Source organism: Anser anser, assembly GCF_964211835.1.
Source record: "Anser anser genome assembly, chromosome: 3".
In the NCBI taxonomy this organism is placed as follows: Eukaryota; Metazoa; Chordata; class Aves; order Anseriformes; family Anatidae; genus Anser; species Anser anser.
Window position 1 is genome coordinate 54,223,919 of NC_139722.1, and position 21,853 is coordinate 54,245,771.

A 21,853-nucleotide genomic window follows, 5' to 3' on the forward strand; every position below is an offset into this window, starting at 1 on the left:
ACGGAGCACGTTGAGAGCGCTACCCTTTTTGTGCTGTATGGTGAAAAAGTACCCTTAACTAAAAAATTCACGTGGTTTACAGCAGTAATGGAACTGTAGTTGTACCGTGTTACTCGGATTTCCATTCTGGCTACTGAATTCATACAGTATTATTGCTGTGAATTCCTTTAAGGGTTTCTTTTCTCCTTCTGGTCATTGTAACTGCCAGTTTTGTCCTAGAATGCCTCTAATAGCAAGTAAAATAATCGCTAGGATTTGTAACATCACATTTTTAATGCAGAAAGTAATCCATTTAATCCCAACTAAGGGAAGTGCGTAGACACTGTGCAACCAAATACCTTAGCTTTAAAATCCGTGCGAACAACAAAGACACAGAAACACACCACATAAAGGATATTTTAATATTTGGATATACGATTATTTTTAAGAGGAATGTGATTCATGGAAATGCAGGTGTACACTCTAGGGAATTTCTCCTTAGAGCTGCTGCTCCCCCCTCTCCCACATCGTTAAGGTTCTGCTCCTAGAAGACAGGCAACCCACTCACTCACGCTGTGAGGCAGGGTTTCCCTGTTACTGAACACACAACCCCCAGTTCCTTTCCCCCAAACTGACCGGCAGGCACCAGGTAAGAGCACAGACCTGGTGCTCAGCACCCCAGGACCGGTCTGTAGCAGGCAGCTACGGGAAGCACCCGGGTGCTCCAAAGCCAAGCGATCTGCTACCACGCTGGGGAAGCTGCTCCCGGCAGGCTGGAGCAGTGCTTTAGCCCCTCAGTGCCTCCGAGCCAAAGCCTACAACCAGTGGGAAGATTCTGACAGACACAAATGTTTTTTTCAAGCCGAAAGTCACTTAAAATGCATTTTCAAGTGAAGAGAAGAGCTTGGATTTATTCTGTCGGAGTGCCTTCCCTCTAGCATACACGCTGCGTACACACACCTGTAATACCACGCAGCTCATGCACGCACACGCACAGAAACTTCTCTGCTTGCCGCAGCTCTTCCTGGCACACACCTGTAGCTACCCAGGGTTAGATTCCCATCCACCTCCCCCTAAATCCTATCACTGCACCGGAGAGAGTTGCTTTAAATTGGGCAACAGGGTAGCTCAGCTGTTAAGTTAAAGCCGAAAGTTTCACGCTGGTAACATCCCACGCTACAGACATCCAAAACTGAGTAACAACAGCCAACAGTCGTGACATAAGTGCGCGCTACATAGCGGGTGACAATTGTGATGAATCAGATGTGAAATACTGCATTTAGGCTGTAGCAAATAATGCCCTCCCTTTTGCCACATGGGGATGAAGACAACTATATTATTAGTGCTCTGTGAGACCTGGTTTATGTATGTATCACATTTCTATTTTTAAAAAATTGCATTTAATTCTTATCCTTCAAAAAGGTTAGAGATATAGACTCTTTGTTGTGTAACACAAAAAAATCACTAAAATCAGTTCATAATCTGGGATTTTTAGTGAATTTTTCAGCAAACAAAAATGTATGGGATACACCTACACAGGAACAAGTGTGTCTTTTTATGTGCTGTAAGAATAGTTTGAACTAGCATTAGAAAAGCACTGCAACTGAGAAACAAAAAGCCCCACAGGAAAGTTACGTTATGATCCCTAGACTATCAGAAACTGGAAAACTGCTTTTGCCTTCTAGAGACTGAGTCCTCTTAAGAGGACTTTCCTGGCATGGAGTTATTTCCCAGAACTTGAATTTACCTACTATTTTCTTCTTTCAATCAATGCCATGTCTTTGTCCCCTGAGCTGCTGAAAAAGGTAAAAACACAAAGAAAAACAACTCTCAGAACCCCCTTCCACTTGTTCCTTTTATACACATTAGATGCATTCCAATTTTCACTTCAGTTCAAATTGCACCTACCACATTTCCTAGTAACAGTAATGTCAGAGGTACCACCAGAAGCTAATACCCCCCTTGAAACTACACGGTTTTAAATACTTGGCATGTGTAGTGGAAGAAGGAGTTTATTCCCCCATAGAAAAGTTACTGTGCAATAGGTAAATCATACTAACAGGTTAGAAAACGTGCGTGGCATTACACATCCTATTTTTAATAGGGGAGCAGATGAGTGTGGAGAGCTGAGGCACTCGCCCAAGATCCCACCGTGCTGCTCTGCAGCAGTTGCAGGGAATTTAACCCAGAGTTAAAAACGAGCCAAAAGCTTTAGCTTCCAGACTACTTTAATGGACCAACACAGAGATAAAAGTCACAGTTAGTCCTGAGGTATGTGGATAACTCCCAAAACCAAAATGCCAGGCTTGGTATGTTCAAGTGTTCATCAGTTTAAATACTTGATATCCACACCTTTTTTTTTCTCATGGACTTGAACTACAGATAAAGGCTCTTACTAACTGGTGATCTCACTTCGAGAATATGGAGAACATCAAAACTAGTCCAATGAAGATTGGAAAAGGAAAGAATTAGTAAGAAGGGAAAAAAATGAATCTAAACTGTTGCTTTTAAAGTGTGAGCTTTCCCCATCCTTTCCTAAACATGCAAAACACTGACACTTCAGTACAAAACAGACTTTAAAACAAAGAGAAAAAGGATGGGTTTGCTTTTCCTGTTACCAGCACTTCCCGAAATCTACAAGCTGAATTGTTGTTACCCCATCCCAAAGCAAAGTTTTCCACATGCAATTGAAAAAATGACAACATATCTCACAAGTCAGCCTCCAGCGCTCTTCGCTGACTTAATGTACTCCAGCTGCGGTTTTCTGTTTCCCCTCACACAATCCTTGCTCTTTTTCCACACTCCCCCACTCTTCCTTTGCTCATTTTTCTACTTTCCTCCCTCGGTCTGTCCTCTCCTGCACTATTTTCTGCATTCGGGCCTTCACCCATCCCCATCTCTGTTTTTGATCTTCAGCCCCTTTCACGTTTTCTTAACATGAAAGTATATACATATATATCTATATATATCTCAGTTTTCTGTTCTCTGCAGTCAGGCTGTTGAATTGGCTAACATTTCTTCCCTGGTACAACTGCCTAGTGCCACTCTCAGCCTAGAATCAGAATGGGAACCAATTCTGCACCCTTAGTGTAGATAAATACAAACCCAGCTGCTGGGGTAAAACCCAGCAAGTCACCTCCAAACAGTTTCGTTCCTTTTACAAGAAAAAAAGTAGTATACCTTTGCATATCACTTCTGTACTTGAAAACCTGTAAGCAACTTCTGTTTTATTGACGGAAGCTTTTATCCACTGAACTAAATTGAGACTAGAGAGCCAATTCAGACGGCCTCCTTCTTCACTCCCTTCTCAGCCCTCATCTTCCTCACACAGAAGCAGACAATTTTCAGACTTGAGATGCTCCAGCCGAAATGAATCCACACAGCCAGGGAGGAGGCATTTTATGGCAGGGCTCAAAACAAAGCAACACAACTTGAAATAAGATATATACATTAAGGTAGGAAGCTAGCAAAGACGATGAGCATGCCTACACATTAACTGCAGGCTCTGGCAGAGCTTTAACCCTCTGCTACATCTCCTCCCCGGGGGGGTCCACACAACCCACAGACAATTGGGACAAAAGGCTCCAGATTCAACTCAACTCACAGCGTTTCTTCTTCACTTTAGCACCATGCACACAAATCTTTAAGTGCATCTCCTCTGAACACGCAATAAACCTTCCTACCTAGGGGCATCATACTGCTCATACAAACACAGAGAGCAATTTCTTACGCCAGGTAATTTTTGTTAACAGTTCTGAACATGTCCTAGACCAAGGATCGCAGAACTTGATGGTACTTTTTTGCATCATTATGCTTATGGTTATTGAGAGACCTATCTTCAGCTGATGAGACTGAATTGCTGTTTTTTGAGGACATTTCATTGCAAAAATCTATGAGATATACTATTACACAATACTACTTTTAAACAATACCTTTTCAGGGCTTAATTTGGTCGTATGGGACAGCAACAAATCAAATATGTCAAACCTCTCCTATTCCACTGATATCACTGCTGCATTTAGTAAACATATGACAGGAAACAGGCTGTGTCTAAAATTGCTGTGGCATTTCCAAAGGAGCCAAATTTATCCCGTGTGACTTCAATGGAGTCAATGCAGTTGCACCACAAATGAGTGTGGCCCACAGTTTTCACTTTAGCCACAGATCTCCTCTCATGGTGAAGGACACCCAGAAACAAAGTTTAAAATAGCCTAATACGAACCTGGGAAACAGCCACATGCCAGCGACGATGGAAGCAGTAACTGTGATCGGTGACTCACCCTGTGGCGCTGGGCGTAGGGGATCCCCTAACAGGGAAACGTATGGGGTGAGCCTGGGGAGCTGCCCTGGGCATACAGCAGGTCTTTCACATCCATCAGCGATGCTGGATTAAACGCAGCTGTAGAGCCAACAGCCTCCCTTCTGGCCTTGTCACACCTGAGCACAACACTGTTTGACATTAAAAAGTCAAATGCAACTTGCCCTTTTGGTGCACTTTCCTTTCAACAAGTGGTTTGTATACGCATAATACTACTTAACACTGACCTAAAACACAGTCAGGGGACTAAAGAGGAGAACAGCTCCTACCTGTGGCAATGACCGCCCTTCACTTCAGTGTAATTGTTTTTCAGGCTGTCCGTTTTGACCTTGCTAGCCACCCAGCTGCAGCTGTGTTACTGACCCTGCTTCCGTTTATGCACACTTTAGGTGGGTGACAGCGTCATGGAGGACTAACAAGCCAGGTATGTGTTTATTACTTGAAACCATGCACTTGTAAATTAAAACTTGTTGAAACATGGGCAGAATTTGCTTCCTTTGCTTACAGGAAAACTCCCACAGATAGGCTTAGTAGGTAAGGTGACATGGAGGTGTTTTAAAAACTTCCAAACCCACACAAACTGTTAAGAAAACCAAGTTACTGTATTTTGACCTTTCCTGGTCCCTTCTCTATGCATATTTCTAGCCATAAATTGTATATGCTTTAACATATTACCACCTTCCATTTTTAAAAAAAGTCCCTCTGTATTGCTGGGCTGGTAGCACATGTTTAAATAGCTAACACCAGCCTGACAGCTCAACTGAGCATGCCGACTACATGCTTCCCCCCAGGCAAGAGCACTTCTTGTCCTCCCCAAGACATCTCCTGCCTCTCCTCACCACTGATGGCTCACAAGACTGCAGGCCATCCAACAGGGCCCACAGAAACGGTCTTGGTGTGCGTACGTGCAGCTCCGACCCAACCCTGCTCCAATCAAACTTAAATCAACAAAATCTCAAACAAAATCCCTTAGTGGTCCTCTACCATGCCCCATCTGAAAGACACTTTTTGTTTCATTTTAAGGTTCTTCCATTTTAGGCATATCTACAGACAAATCCATGGACAACAGTGTCTCTGACTCAGTCAGGATTCACATAATTTATGCAGCAGGACACCTAAGCAGTTGTTTTCCTTTATCTGACATATACGAACAGATAGGAAGACAGGCATAGGTATCATTTCTTGCCAAAAAAAGAGAGGCCTTGTGTATCACGATACACACTCATAAAACACTCAGGGGCAAGCTCAGCTTTCAGAGCGAAGTTTGAGAGATGCATATACCATCGTCATCTTAGGAAGTAATTCCTGACATTGACACCACACCTGAAGAACACCCTTTGCTCTGAGCAGAGCAAGCACACACGGTCAGCCCCTCGCCACGCAAGGCTCACAGAGGAGGGTTTTACACCCCAGCTGTGTGCCAGGAGTTTTAAGACAACTGACACCCCATGGCCATCTGCCATCACAAGGGAGACAATTTCCTTGAAATAAAACACGCTCGCTTATGGGACAAAGTTATACACATGCTTTATTTTGTCCCTCATAGCAGCCCTCTGCCTGTGTGCCTGACCTTTGTAACGCGTGGTGCCACATGTAGAGAAAAACATTTCAGTCCTTATTCTGTTTTGTCTGACGAGAAATATACTAAAATTCCTTGCCTCTGTGATGCATAGCTTTTAGTTACACACCATAAAGCATTTTGACTTGGAATGGCAACGCATCAACTAGATTTATTTCCCTCCCTTCCAAAATAAGGGGCTGGGAAGCCAGACGGCCCGCGCAGGGCCCTGACAGCCAGCAGCCAGAGCCAGGCCTCCTGGCCGCGAGGCCTGGGCCTCCCGCCACGCCACCAGGCTGTCAGGTGTGCTTCAACCGGTACCAGTGGGGGGAGAGCGGGGGGAGGTCAGCCCTGGCCTTTTCGCAGCCTGTGAGGGATGGAAAGATTACCCAGATCGTGGCGTTAGATCCTAAGTCTCGCATTTCCATGGTTTCCGCTTTACAATTCATCGCCCCTGCCAAAAAGCAGGTGCTCAGTAGCCTCCGGGAGGAGAAGCACACTACAGCACAAACCTGAACCTGGAAAATAGAATTGTCAAAATCCCATTTTAAAATAAAACCACTGTGAAGGCAACCTATTTATTTTGGGCTTCTTAGGGCTTTAAAACAATCTCCGTTTGCACTTATCAAAGCACTTTACTTCTGCGTTTCTAACTCTTCACTTTCCTGCTTTCCCAGCTCCACAAAGGCTGTCTAAAACAAAAAGAGAAGATAATAGGCACTTTGCACTGTTCCTGACAACTTCTCTTCTTTCCTGCACTCCTAAAACCTCTGACTTGTGCCCTCTGCTTTCTTGTTGCCATGGAGAAGGTCCAATACATAACCCGCTCCGCTCTGAGGAGAGCCTCAACTATTGAGGTCAACCCACAAGCACGCCAAAGGCTCCAGGAGCTCTTTGTGAATTTCTGCCTGATTCTAATTTGCCTCTTGCTGATCTGTATCATTGTGATGCTCCTCTGAAGTTCCAGCACTTCTCTGCACTGTCCTCTAGGAAAGCCACCCAAAGGGAAGAGAGACCTCCACCTCCAATCCCAATGCAAGGATCCTCTTGGGAGAGGGGCTAGCACTTGGACTAAAGCTGTATGCCAACCGCCGCGCTATTCTCTTACCACCTGCTACATGTATTAAAAACACACTTCTGTGCAGAACGGTGTCTAGAGCCTGTGTTACACAGCTGTGCATGACCTAATTTACCTGTCTCGGGCAAGAGCTGTCTTTTGTGACTGGTGTAAAGCACTGCCTCTCCTTACTGCTGGTAAGTTTCTCCGTGCTTCAGCCAGCTCCTGGTGGTTTAGCCAGTACACGCAAACAGCAACTGCACTTTTTCAGGGCTGAGTGTCTTTACGTTTCTCTGAAAGCCCGTAAGTCACGGGGCCTGTTCCCAATGCGGCCGCTGTCTGCCCAAAGCAGAGCTGCAGGCCCACAGATCACAGCACAGACCGGGAGCATTTCTGCTCTGCTTACTCCAAGATGCTGCACCTTTGCGTTACCGACTGAAGGCATTCAAATTGCTCTAGCGTTTTTAGGAGAATGAGAGTAAAAGAAAAATACCTTCTAACCCAGATTACATTACTTCAAATGCTTTTCTCCCTATTTACGGGATCTTATATATATGTATATATACACACACACAACTTGGATCTGAAAAAAAGGCAACTCCACTCACAATATTTATCACTGTTGCACTTTCACTAGATACAAGCTTCCAGGTTTAAAAGACATCTGGAAAGATCTTTCACTATGTTTTTACAGAAATATTGACACTACCATACTGGTATCAAAGATTTCATTTTCTGTAACTGACATAACAATTGGCACAACTGAAAAATCAAAAATAGTTCTCCAAGTTCTGAATACTTGGCTTCAGACAAGTTTATTATGGCCTGATGTAACGTATGCAGTAATTGCCTTAGTTTAAAACTACAAAAAAGCTTGATATTTGCCAATGTCATTCTAGGTGGCTTATATTTGATGCGGTAAAGCAAAAGGTTTAGGTTACCCTTACTACTGTGACTGGGGTATACCATAAAAATCCAAGTAACACCACCATCCTCAACTGCAAACACCCCTTAGAGAACAAACAAGCATTTTCCTAAGATAAATGATAAATATCATTATGCACAGGAAGGAAAGCATTGCAGAAAAATCTCTTCAGTATGTAAACCACAGTCTAAACACAAAAGATGAAGTTTCTGCTCCAGTAGTTATTGGTAATAAGCCTGAGCACACTTCCAACCATCCGGTGTGTTGCTGGTGTTAAGGTAAATTTCTAGAAACTTTACACAATTTTCAAATATAAAGAAAGCTCAAGAATCCACAGACAGAGGTCAGACAGACATCTACTTTCAACAGGAATCTTTCTATACCACCTCATGCAAGCAATCCCATTGATAAATACAAAATATCAAGTTTACCTTAATCTCGTATTCTGCCTTTAAGACTTAACATTACCTAAATCAAGGTTGACAATGAACAGCTGAGCAGGAAGAGAAGAAATCTTTGAAAAAAATCTATACTGGATGTAATGAAAGCCCAGTGGTGATGCACATCCCAACTAGCAAATAGATATGCTGAGAGCAGATCTCTGAAATAAGGTTAATCGCTAAAGTTAGTTAATTAGTTACTTGTATGAGGATTAAGGCAAGCACTGATGAAACCAGCAACACAGGCACCCCATTTCAAGTTAATCTATCAGCATTACTGACTACAACTGTCAATATAAATCTCAATTCCTGTTTCACGCCTTCTGACCGCTCCCACAAATGCATGAGATTTTTGTACGCGTACTTTCCCTATTACTACTTTTTAAGAAAGTTCACGGACGTAGTGTACTACTTCTGCGGGGAAAATAATAACCTAATAACCATCATAAATAAAGTTACTTTCTTCTCTTTTTAAAGCTTTATTTTTGTGATGGGCAGGGTTTCTAGCTTTAGTTTGCTTTGGTAGCGGTTCAAGAAACTTGTACTGGAAATAATCTAACAGTTTTATAGTACTGAAAACTCCCTGAAAAGGAAAGGTGCTAAGAGTAAAATATCAACACATACATTTTAAGAATATGTTGGAATTATAGGCTCCAGAAGCCAGTAACATATGGAAGTCAAAGCAAAGCATTGCTAAGAATAAAGAAAGCACAACACCCCACAAAAAAAATAAAATACCCACATCTCTCTTATGTACCTGAAAATCCATTATTTATTTAAAAACAATAAATAACCAATAACAAAGCCAGGATATAAATAAGCTGGAAGTCCTGCTGTTATTTTTCAGTAACGCAGATAGATTGCATGTACCATAAGGTTCATTTCTGTCTCGGGGTTCTACTGATATGAAAAACTGCTACCACGCTCTACATCACAAAATGTCAACCAAACCCAGAGATAAAACCTTTTGTACATAGTATTCTTCTTTGTATACTTGTAAGAGCTTTACAACTAGCATCTACTGTATGTTTATTTATTAAAATGACTGTTTGAAAATATATTAATGCATAAAATAAGATATTCAAATACAATTAAGTTTATAAGAAAGTATCCATCCTATTATCTACTTATAAATTAAAATGATGTGAAAAAGAACTAGTTATCACAAAGCTTTCTGATTCTTTATACCTCTGTTTATTCTGTTTTGGTTTTCAACAGAAATCTTGCATATTTTGCTATGTCCAAATCACTTACACATACTTAATTTTCACTCACCAACTACTACACATAGTAGTGGTGAATTTTATGGAAGTGTAAGCAATAAGTTCAATACTTTTATGAGCCATAATAAAAATTCCACACACAGCAGGTGGCTTGGATTAAGTTTTCTTTTCTCTGTTCTGCTCCACCCAACGTTATGTAATTTTGCTACTTTGTCTTACACACTGGTAGTGAATAAAGAAAGCTGAACAGGCAATACTGTATTACTCTTCTCAAAAAATAAGAAATAAAAATCAAATCAAAAAATGGTTCAGTGATTTAAATGGCAAACATCTGTGGCAGCTTTATACTGGGAAAGGTTTGGATCAGGAACAAAAAAATACATTGGATTTAAAGATACATCTTCTCAGCCAGGTCTTCAGCAGATGTTGATAAATCCACCAGTTTTTCCATTTTTCCATTTCAGAGTTTCGAGTTTTGTTCTGGATAGCTGGTAAGGCATTTTAAAGGGCAGCAGGAACCTGGTACTTTACCTACACTGCTGTGCCAGAATTTGAGCATAGAGTAACAAAGACATTCATTTAGAGAGTATCCTGGTTCATATCTGGAAGCAAACTACTGTACTGTAGATCAGGGTCAGACACCTACCTTCGTATAGCCATTAATAGTGTCTGTCAGAACACGATTAGAAAATATTTGTGATGTCCTACAAGATCCACAGGTATCTTTTATTTAACACTAAATGTGTTCCTTCTATATTTGACCTAGATCTTAAAATCTGAAGAAACTCTGTGTTTTGCTTACAGAAGGAGATGAGCGAACACCTCTTGCTTGCCAAGAGGATTAAAACCAGAATACGTTTGTAAGGATTCCTTTAAAAACTGTTGTTCATCTTAGTCGGAACCCTGGTAATTAAAGTCATTTAAAATAGGTCCCAGATTTATTGGAGTATCTGACAACCAGTTTAGAAAAATACGATTGCTTTATAAGCCTAGGGTTTTTTCTTTTTAAAGATAAGAATGCCAAAAGTCCCATTGTTGTATAAAATACAGAACTATAAAACACTGCCCTCTTGTGATCTTCCCTAAGATTCAGCTGAATATTAAAAGGAAGTTTTGGCAACATTTCAGCGTTAGGGCTCACTGGTCTTATTTGTTTCCTCTATTTTTATATACACATTTCTGCACATAAACTGGAATTGCTAAGTTATTAATATCATCTTAAATAAGCTATTGCGTACGTGCTATTAGAAGCACTGAGATGCATCCTGTGCCAGCTCAATCTAGATTCTTAATAAGGAATTTGTAAAGCTGCAAAGAACCCCACGAAGCACGCTGTTGGCAAAACAGTACCTACCATGTGGCATGATGCCAAACCCTAGAAGTGTAGGAAATGCTCCTTTAAACAGAGGTACATTTTTCCCAGAAGCTATAATTTTCATATTTTGCACTTACAAAGATCTTGGAGAAGTTGTTTTTCAACAATCTGTTGCTGGAGTCTTAAATAAACCCCGACTTCCAGCAGAATGACTATTCCCGGTGGGCCCTGAAAAGTTCCATGCACATGGAAAAAGTAAATAAAGAGCCAAAATGTATAAAATCCACGTCCTTTCCCCATTAATCAGTTCTTCAGGAGCACAGCAGTAAAATGGAAGCTGTCATTAACTTTAAATATTTATTATTTTTTAAGGTATTTGGAAAAACAAGAAGGCCTTTGGGAACACTCAGATTCCTTTTTGGAAGGGAAAAATCTGTTTTTTGTAAACAAACAATTTTTTCTTAAGTGGCGGAAACTAAGAACAGGTAAACAGCTGAGGACACAATGAAGTTCATGTGAATCTGCACTGCTTCTAACTCAGCAAGCAGCCCAAAGCTGCAACCAAGGGTCTGTTCCAAGCACAAGAGGGCAGACAGATGCACATTATGGATCTTGCTCACAACAGAGGTCTCAACTTACTTCTCAATTTCCTGCTCATTGTCTTGGTTCTGGTGCTCGCATTCATCCTTGTGAAGCTGATGTGAAGCCCTGTGAGGGTCTTTTTTTTTTTTTTCCCAAAAATCTTGTTCTGAGGGTTTGGTTGTTGTTTTTTTACAATGATAACATAAAGACATCAAACTATCTGACCATAAATATGCCAAGACTGAAATAACTGACAGAGAAAGTGTTCATGTACCTATTTCATCTGAAAGTGAACCTAAAAGTATACAAGATTATGTCCTGCCATTGACTAAAGAAAGCATCTAGAGCCCTGCTGAGTACAGGAAGAAATCCAAGTGTGCGTAAGCAGCTACTTCAGTTTCCTCACTCCTACAGCTGATCTGCATTTAAAGATCTGCAAACGATCAGCAGCCTTCAAGGAACAGAGTTTCCGCAAAGGGGAAAGAGAAAATCAAATTTTAAAAATGGGGTTTCCACAGAATGGATACTTCACCAGAAATATGACAGGAAGGCAAAACGAAACACCTACAAGGGGTCAACAGCACACATCAAATTACCTGTAGAGAGCGAAAGCACGGATGCTGTAGATGGAAGAAGAATGGCAATGAACCGCAGCCTGCAGCAGCTGGGATTTAGATAGGTGAAGTTCAAATATGAAAGCATAATTATCAGTGACCTCTTTTTCGACACCCGTGGTTCACAGCAACACCTTACAAGCCAGAAGCCATTTGTGTTACACAGCAGTATCGGAAGAAGCTGCGGCTAAGACAACAGAAAAGAAGGGGCGTTAGCACAGGTTGTCACACCGGTGCTTGTGACGCCTTTAACACTGCTGTGCAGGTGAGCAGTCGGTGCATCCGCACAACGGCGAGCGTGCTACGTCCCCAACACGTCGGATTTACCTCCCGTGTGCAGGGCGAGGGTGCAGTGCGGGAGCCCTCAGGCTGCATTTGACACACCTCTTGTTACCTGCTAGAGCAACCGCCCGCCCATTGCTCGTCCTCACCCCAAGCTGCAACGCAAGCTTCTCACGGGACCTTCGTGGGATGGTCTGCTTTCCCCACGGGCCCTGGGAAGGACAGTGACCAACGAGAGCTCGCTTCTGCTGGATTTGTTTGCCCGGAAGGTAGCTCTACACACCTAAGACATGTAGGGAAAGAAGGTGGCCAGAAGTAGATTACGGACACTACACTGGGGCCAAGCAGCCTACCCTTTAGCATCTCTTTCCCAAGTACAAATTGGGAACCAAGTATACCACCACACGTGTATTGTACGGTACTTTTAATGCCATACACATGAGTGTTAGCAGTCAAAAGACGCAGGTGTTGCCCATGGGATGGGGGAACAGCCAGTTTCCAGCTGTCTGCTGCCAGCAGAGCACCCCTGGTTTGGCAGGTACGCCGCTGACCCAGCACCTCCCACAAGCACTCACTCTGTTACAGAGCTGATCTACTCGTGGCCACGCTCGGGATTTCCAGACAATTGCTGCTGTAGCTGAACCAACAGCAATCTGCAGCAGACCCGTCTGAGCTGGATATGTAAAAGACTTTCCAAAGGAAAAGACAACGTGCTGAGGGAAACGCGAAGTTCACGCAGGTCCCACCACGAACAGGCTTCCACACCGCACTATGTCCTCCGGCGCACAGGCACCGTTAGGTGGGGCAGCATGGATAGGCAACATGAAGTTTTTTCTCTCGTGTGCTTTGAAGTATGTGCAATAAACGTTTAAAATAGCTTCTGCAAGCTATGCATCTACAGCTTTTTTTATGTTGATACAATAATATCAATTCCTACTTGTATTTAGAGCAGAAAACTTTGCACAGCTCTATCATTGTAACCACTTTATCATTTATTTTGGTTATCTTGAAATACTCTGCTTTCAAAATCTGTAGATTTACATACAAGGGATATATGTTTTAACAGTTCTGTTGTTGTGTATTGTTTAGAAGGATTTCTACTGGTGCTTGACACCAATAAGAGATGGCACAAAGCATAATCAAATCCACAGAAATGATATGAAGCCCACTCTCATCTAAAGAAGAGTAGAAACGGTTTTCCCAGCAAAATAGCTCTTCACTGATACACTCCTCGGGATCGCACACAGCTTATTTTATGGATGTTCTTCTGTACATACAAAAGTTTCCTTACCTTAGCGAAACCTGACAGCTGAACAGCTCAAATGAGTTAAATGAGTTAGCATTGAAAAAAAAAAATAATCATAGATTCCTTTTTAATAAAAGGACAGAGATGAGTCTACCAACTCCACCTACCACTTATTTCCAAACCAAACGTCACATACAAAGTCTGTAAGAAACTCTGCTATCAGCACGTAGCTACCCCAAACTTCTCCCAGCCAACAATGAAAATTACAGAATCTTAAACAAACGTCGAAACGTGCATTTTCCTGAGATGACGCACAAAACTGGCAGAGTTACCAGCTAACCAATGCCAAGCCTCTTTTTGCAATCAGGCATGGTCCAAGCTTGGTTTACCATCATCTGCTAGCACTTAGCCTGACCCCACACGTTCACTACGAGTGGAAGCCCAGTCGTCAGACTACAGCCAACTTCACTGTAAAAGAAACAGAACACAAAAGCTCACAGTAATGAATTAATTCTGTTAACCACAGGTTATAATTGTTCGTGTTATAAAGCTTTATCTTGCTGAAAAGTACGGTTTCATCAAAATGTGACATGGGAAAAATGATATTATCTTTTTTCCAGTCTTCTGACCTGTCAGGATCATACGAAAAACTACTTTCGGGTTCACATTTAAGAATATTTTTTTCTGTGGCAACAATGTTATTTGAAGCATGCTGTAACTTTTTCCTTCAATTAAAGTTTTACATGATGTTTGCCAATATTTAGGTATGCATATGGTTTACTTCTGTTTTGAAATGACAATTGTTGCAGCATCTCTTAATTTCTCACTGCATTAAAATCTAATTCACAGGACCTTTTATATACACGGTATAAACAAGGCAGTGTTTTCCTCATTAAAGAAGAAACAGGAAACTAGATACCTTAAAGGAAAAAGATGCACTTAAGCAATTTCCATCTATTCTCTCTGCTATATTCTGATACAAGTTAGCTCACCATGAGGAAATCCTACAGATGCACCATGAACTGGAACTAAAACAGATTCATCCTATCAGGCCCAAAACACTACCAGAGTTAATAAACAGGCTGAAAGCTTCTGAAAGCTTCTGAAGCCTTCTTTCTTACTGTATCATCCCCTACAGGTTTGAAGGCATGCTTTCATTTTAAACTTCACTTCTGGAATAACATACAGCATCTACCTAATTGCCTTCAGATGCCAGGACGAGGCTTTAAGAAATGCATTTATGTGACAACATACAGCCTTCATGCAGCCAGATTTGTATGTCCTCCCAGTTCAACGGGAATCCCTGTTGTGTATTATAAGCGTTTTCACTTTAATCTATGCCTAATCATTATTTACCTTAGGGTTTAAAACAAAATTTAAAAAAAAAGTATTAGAATGGTCATGTCTGCTGAAAGACTAAAAGATCTGCTGTACATTGAAAATAATTAAATTTATGGTGAAATAGAAATTTGGGGAGCAAAGCGCAACAGAAAAACAACAGGTAGCTGGTGGGTTCAGACAAATTCAGACTACAAAGAAAGTGAAGAGTTAATTCTGACAGTCAATAATCTTGGAACAGCTTTTAAGGGCTGTAATACATTTTCTTTTACAATAAATTTAAACTCAAATCTTATTTTCTAGAATAAACTCTAATTCAGAATTTAGCAGGGGAAAAGGTCTCTAGTACACTGTTATGGGCATAATAAAGCAGTCTACAAACAGATTTTTTTAAGTCCAGTAGCTACTCCTGAGTGATCAGTCCTCAAAATCAACTCAGGAGTTAGTTGTAGTCTGTCCTCACTTTCCTAGTGACAGTTGTTCTCTATACTCCCTCCCTCTGCCAGCCTACCTAAAACATACACAGAGCTGCTCTACGTTCACAGTTTAAAGCAAAGTTTGTTTTGTTTTCTGTTCATGGCAATGATAGTTTTAAAGCCGAATTATGATAAATGGCATTTTTTTCAGTCCTGTAAAAAACACTACATTTCCACCAGCACAGATGCTTACCTACAAAGAGTAAAATAGCAAAAATATTACCCACTAACAGGAAAAGAAAAATAAAATAATTTTATTGAGGATTTTGTGGTGGTTTTTTCATTCACCAGCTTCCTCTGAAAAAAATCTTAGGCTTTCTGTTCTCTCTTTCCTACATATATATTTCACTTAGGATTATAAGTGTATTTATTTTCTCAGAAATAATACCATCTCTGTTCCCAGGTGCACACACAGTGCGTAGCTTTGAAAAAAGTCACAAAACACTACACAATATCTTTGGAAAAATAATTATAATTATGATGAGGTTTCTTTAAAAAAATAATAATATTGTGTCAAAACAACATTCTCCTTTCCTCACCTTTCTGTCCTCCTTCCTCGTCACGGCTGTAACCTCTGGGCAGAAAGGTGGCGGGGAGGCAGCAGAGGACACCTGGAGGAGCCCAAAGGCTCCAGCTCTTGCCCATGCTTTATTTTTCTGTTTCATGGGGTCTTACCTGACAACCCCATCTTCTCGCCTGAGGAAATCTGACTGACCATGTTTCAAGGCCCATCAACACAACCCCAGTCCCAGTGGAAGTGCGTGTCAAAGCCACCAGAGCTCCTCCATGCCCGTCAGTGCTGTCCTGCTCCCTGCGGTCCCCCCTTGCAACTGGGAGAGGGAAAAGCTGAGAAACGCTCCGAGGAGCTCCCCTGTTACTAGGAGCCGACCAGAAACTGACAGCCCAGCTGAGGAAGCGGGGATCCTACCTGGATCCTACGACACATACTGATCTGCACACAAAATACCGATCTGGATATGAAAATGACCGGAGCAAGACAAAACGCTTTTAGGCAGAACTTCAACCTGCAACGTTACAGTCTCAAAAACCCGACAAGCTGCCGCACCATTTTATAAAAGCGGCTAAACAGATAAATGATGTTCGTGCTCCCCCTATTGGCTCGGTCCTCAAAGCACAGCCCGGCATCAATTCCTGTGTGCCTTTTAACCGTGAAGAGAGGTTTTACAGTAATAACCATAATAATATATATATTATACACATACAGGACTTCATCCGTGCCAAACATGCAGCTTTGCCTTCATGCAAAAAGGAAACGCTGTATTTCATTGCTGCTGGACTGACGAAGCGCTTGTGAGAAGAGAAGAACCTGGAACGATGTCATTTTTTCAGAGGAACCCGTAAGAATTAATATAAAACAGCTCCAACTTTCTAAGTTAATAATAATAATACAGATCACCATTAAGAGCACAACTGAATGCTGAGAACCTCTGAATTTGTCAGTCTTTCCTTCAATGCACAGAGGAAGAAACAAAATTTGAGTATAACTTTGTAAACGACTTAATGTACCTTCAGACTGGAGAAAACAAGTATTTTCACATACAGCTAGGTCACCCCCACCCAGACAATATCCTTTCAGGAAAAAATATCTGTTTAATCTGTTTGGGGCTTTTCTGGCAAGATAATTTTACCAACACAAGTAAACTTGAACATTTATATTAAAATACTGTTGTCCTTCACAAGCTATCTTTTCCCATTAGGTGAAGAGGTAAAAACAAAGATTGTGAATCATGTTAGAAAGGTTTACCTGCCTCTTAAAATCATATGCTTGATTTCTTCTATATGAAAAGCCTTCAAATATGGCACATAAAAAAGTATTATTTAAATAAACCAGATTAGAGTCAGGTAATAGCAGTCAACTAATTAGTTAAAAAATAAGCATTAATATCAAACAGAATTCAGTTTTTAAGTCCTGGGCATAGTGATACTGAATATTTGTTCTTGTGGTATGTAGGTATCAGTCTTATTTCTACGTGTGCAAATGCAGTCTCTGCAAATCAATTTAGATCAAAATAGACATTCACACTCGCCCCGCTACACTGCAACCAAAAACTCTCTTTAAGAGCTATTAAAAATATCATTTATAAACCTCTTATTGTATCCAGACTGAGAAAGAGATGCTAGTCTCATGTGGACAGGCATGCCAAATTAAAGGAAACTGTAAACAGATGTCAGAAGAAAATTACTGGCAGTCAAATAAAACTGAGAAACAAGCAGCAGCAACCCCAACCGAAGTTTAAAACCACCACCACCACCGCCTGGGTAAGGGGACTTGTTCCCTTTCCTGTTTTATTGACAACAGCCCGACATTGCTCCTCAGGTGTGGCGCTTGATGCCACACGATGGCAGCAAACACCAAGCTTTGGCCTTACCTGCACAGGCTGCTCACCCCCTGGTCTAAAATCCTCCAGCTGCTGCACATGCCATGCAGCTACACCGTAGGGCTCCTCAGCAGTCCTGCAGTCCAGGGGATTTGCCCGCAACTGTTCCTTAAGCCACATCTGAGTCCTGACTGCCGGCTGTATGGGGGCTCCGCTCACAGCCTGCTGCCCCAGAGTCGCGTATCTCTGTCCAAAAGCTTCACAGCTGGCAGCCACGGGTTTGCTTTCAGGTAAGGCACTGTAGGCGGTCAAGTCTAAGGCATGTCTCCTGCTTGAGGAATCTGAAACAAAGTCATCTTTGCTGCACGTTTCAAATTTGTATTTGCAGTCCAGTAGAGAAGATCGTTTTTTCCCCATCTCCTTGTCCTCGATTTTTAAGAGCTCCATGCTATCATGCAAACAATTTGGCCCATTTGTCCTTAATTGTGGTGACACAGCTTTGTCTGTGCTAGTCCTGGAGTCCACTGAATGACTACTACCATCCTGGCTGAAGGTGTTTGGTGAGCTGAGCTTGGACAAGGAGGACCATTTTCTTACAGGTCCTGCACCCTTCATGTCAAGAGAATTGTCCAGGACATCCTGATTTCTGCCTCCTCCTGACCGGCCCAAGCTTGTACTCCATTTTGAGCCGTCAGATTTGAAAGCTTCCCTGTGTTTGGAAAGTGAAGAGCTGGCATTAGACGGCATCACATGGGCAGTGGGAATGGAAACCAGTGATCGGCTAGGCTTGAACGAGGATGTACCACTTGACGTTGAATGATCTGGGAAGAAAGATTAATCACGTAAGTACAACACAAAACTCATACTAACATCAGCACCAAGAAAGCAAGACACCAAACTCCAGGTGACATGCAAAAATAGAAGGAAACGGGTTTCTTGACAAAAAAGGGTCTTCTGAACCATTCCAGATTATGACAATGGAAGCCTGCTAATATGGGAGCTAATTTACTTTTTCCTGGTGCTGTCATTATAAAAAGAGAGCTGTACTAAGGGGGTGGTAAGAGCAGCTCCAGACACAGCTATCAGGCTGTGGGCAGAGGGAAGCAGCAGGCAGGATTTCTCCCCCTCCCCACACAACTGAAAGTAGCTTTTATACCACAAATGGCACGGGTATCCCAGCTCAGGAGCCCCAGGTCTGGTTCCTCTTCCATCGACCCTCTTCTCATTCTTTGAGGGAAACACAACTCACTAAATGCACTTTGCAAAATGGAAGTGCTGGAGACAAGCCAGCTTAATGACAGCCTCTCGGACAGTACTATTCATCCCTTTTGGATTTTGCTTTTTTCAAATTACATTTCCCCAGGTGATTGGCTTTAGAAAAGTCTGCAAAAAATTGAGTCCTTTCAGATGTTGTTATTTACAAGGCCATAAAACATACTGTAATTTATGAAATCTATCCCAAGCCGAAATACCAAGAACAGAGGAATCAGTGCGGTGATATTGAGGAGGAGACAGAAGAGCAAAGATGACCAAGGCAGAGGGGAGATCACTGAGGACTGCCCGAGACCTCTCACAGCCCCAGCAACACGCGCTTAGCGTCATCACAGACTGTGGGCAACCAGAAATAAACAGCTAATCCTCTCAGAGAGGATCAGCTCCCACCAAGTCACATGGCTGGACCTTGACCAAGCTCACGTTGCTCGTTAGGTTTAGATTCAGATCTGCTTGTTAGAGTAGATCGAGAGAACAAGCGTGCTCTAATTACGTCTTCCTTTGGGGGTCCTTTTTGACCCAGAGCAAGACAGATACACTCTTATTATTTCTCTCAGCCTAACCTACACAGAACTTACTTCTTTGGGACCTGTCACCTGCTATAAGGGTAGTGCAATTAAAAAAGAAAAAAAAAAAACCACCAACCAATTGCTCTAGAAGTACAGCTAGCATACTCGGTTTGATGGCTACAGCAGGTTAATATGATTTGGTGGAGGCCCGAACATGTTACTAATTGGGCACACTTTCTGAGGATATACGTGATGCAACAAACCATGCCACAGACAGGAACAAGGAAAGAGCTTCCAACGGTGCGACAAATTTTAGGAAGGGCAGTGCTTCTTTTCTTGTGCGTTAAAATCAAGATATCCTTACCCCCAGCTTGCCTGCTCCTCCCTGTTTGGGACCAGACTTCCCCTCTTGCAGCACAACGCAAAATAACATAGCCACGCTCCTCATCCCACAAAAATCCCACAAAATAATAAGCAGTTCCTTCTCTCAGCTCTGCCTTCCTGCCCTCTCCTGGGCACCAGCAGGTGCTTGCACTATTCACAAGTGGTAAATTATATTTAGAGTAGAACAAGGAAAAATGGAAGTCCCGAGCTAGACCTAAACTTCTTTTCCTCACTTCTGATTAACTCTTCAAGCAGCCCTAAACTTGGCATACACCATGCACATCCAACTACAGCTGATGGATATATCCGATACTTTGTTTCCAAGTGAAACATGGCAATTTTGGCTTCAAGTTGCCCTAATTACTCTTCCCGTTAATGCTCACTGAAACATATGAGCAAATTCACACTTCTTCTCGGAGCATATTGCTTCAGTCTGCCTCGACCGCAGGCTCAGCTGGAAAGAGCACCGGTCTGCGCTCTGAAATATCTCCCTGCAGCACAAAGGGCATGAAATTCAGGAACTCCACTGGAAATGAGAGAACCCAAAAGCAGAGCGAAGCTTAAAATGGTAACTTCTGTAGTCCCTGGAGTAAGTTCACAGAATGGCTGAGGTTGGAAGGGACCTCTGGAGGTCATCTGGGCAACGTGTGCCAGTGCTGGGTTATCCTGACAGTAAGGGAAGTAAAGGTAAAATAAAAAGCTCCACCTGGCCAAACCCTGCCAAAGAGGACTTCATGCAAGCAGAAGACTTTTCTCTTCCACGTAGTCATGCATAAGGAAATGCCTAAAGTTCAGAATAAACTAGTGCTCTCTTCTCAGCATGACTTGAACAGCTTTCATCTCACTAAGACGGGCTTCATTTGAAGGCTGCAAACGCTCTTAAACATGACCTGTATGTCTCAAGAGTCTTCCAATGTTTAAGACTCTTTTCATTAAAGAAAACTTTTGGATATAGGAGAAAAAAATATAGCAAGTTTCTACAGGTTTTCCTTTGAACAGCATCAGGATTACATGTTAAATCTTGCTTTTCAATTATCCCAATACCTTTTTTTTTTTTGCCCACCACAAAGCTCCCTAGAGCACCTACCATATTGGCATCACATTTTAACAGCTGTTAAAATACTTCCCAGAACACAGAAATGAGAGATTTCGAAAAAGTGTATTTTTAAAACATGTTACAAGATTTCTATCACATAACAGCAGAAGATGGAATAAGAAAAGAAAAAAAAGAGCATTTCATATGGCCTTCCTATTATCTTGTATTACACGTCTGAACTACCGTATTACTGCCTATTTGGCATAGAAAATAATGAACCAGACCTGATTTTGGCTTTACTAAAAACCTGATCACAAAAATTTCATTTAAATGGGAGAGAACACAGCAGACACTTTCTTCTGAAGAAGGGAGAGAAGAAACCCTCTGACATAGAGCTAATGAACTCCTCCTACTTACTTATGTATTTCTATGCTTTTTTTTTTTTTTTAAATCCCTAGTGCCAACTGCACAGAACTAGAAGAAAACCCCTGAGGCCACTTCTCAGGCCAGATATACAACGCGCTTGCTCAGCTACTTGACACCCTCATCTGTTGCCCAGAGGTCGCTCATAACGCACACGAGGCAGGGGAGGTTCGCTGTAACCTGAACAACTTCTCTAGCTGCAAAATGAAACGAGTGCTTCAAGAAGCCCCATCCACAACGTACACTTCTGTATCTAACAGTTTCTTCACTGCTCCCAAAATATTACCAAACAGCAGAATGACCAGCTAGTACAATTGCCCAATACTAATCAAACCCAAAACGTTTATGATGCTCATGTTATGGGGATGCATGCGTACCTAATACTGCTACAAACAGAGACCCTCCTTGTGTGAAGGACTTTGAAACGTGATATTCGATATTTTATCCAGGCTATAATTAGAAAGTCCTGACCATGGAGAAAAACGCCAGTATTAAAAACAGATGACCTTCTCTTCCTTCCCGCTCCCCCCCACCAAA

General features: G+C 41.9%; 2 protein-coding genes across 7 annotated transcripts in view; one reads left to right on the forward strand and one right to left on the reverse strand.

Moving 5' to 3' along the window:
- PLN (phospholamban) overlaps positions 1-14,298 on the forward strand; it is a 16,734-nt gene extending 2,436 nt beyond the window's left edge. Inside the window, exons 2-3 of one of the 5 annotated variants that reach the window (XR_014581494.1) lie at positions 4,687-4,721; positions 11,188-14,298. Coding sequence is in view for 1 of the 5 variants with exons in the window: in XM_083828756.1 (XP_083684882.1) it covers positions 6,656-6,814 (159 nt within the window). In the remaining 4 variants the exon portion in view is untranslated. Of the gene's footprint in view, positions 1-4,610; positions 4,722-6,532; positions 9,646-11,187 lie in introns of those variants that run through there. The other 4 variants (XR_014581495.1, XR_014581496.1, XR_014581497.1 and 1 more) reach the window with 4 other exon arrangements.
- The window catches only part of CEP85L (centrosomal protein 85L), a 149,479-nt gene that overhangs the window by 50,663 nt on the left and 76,963 nt on the right, over positions 1-21,853 (reverse strand). For both annotated transcript variants that reach the window (XM_083828751.1, XM_083828750.1), the window contains exon 3: positions 17,744-18,513. In XM_083828751.1, the coding sequence (XP_083684877.1) occupies positions 17,744-18,513 (770 nt within the window). The remainder of the gene's footprint in view (positions 1-17,743; positions 18,514-21,853) is intronic.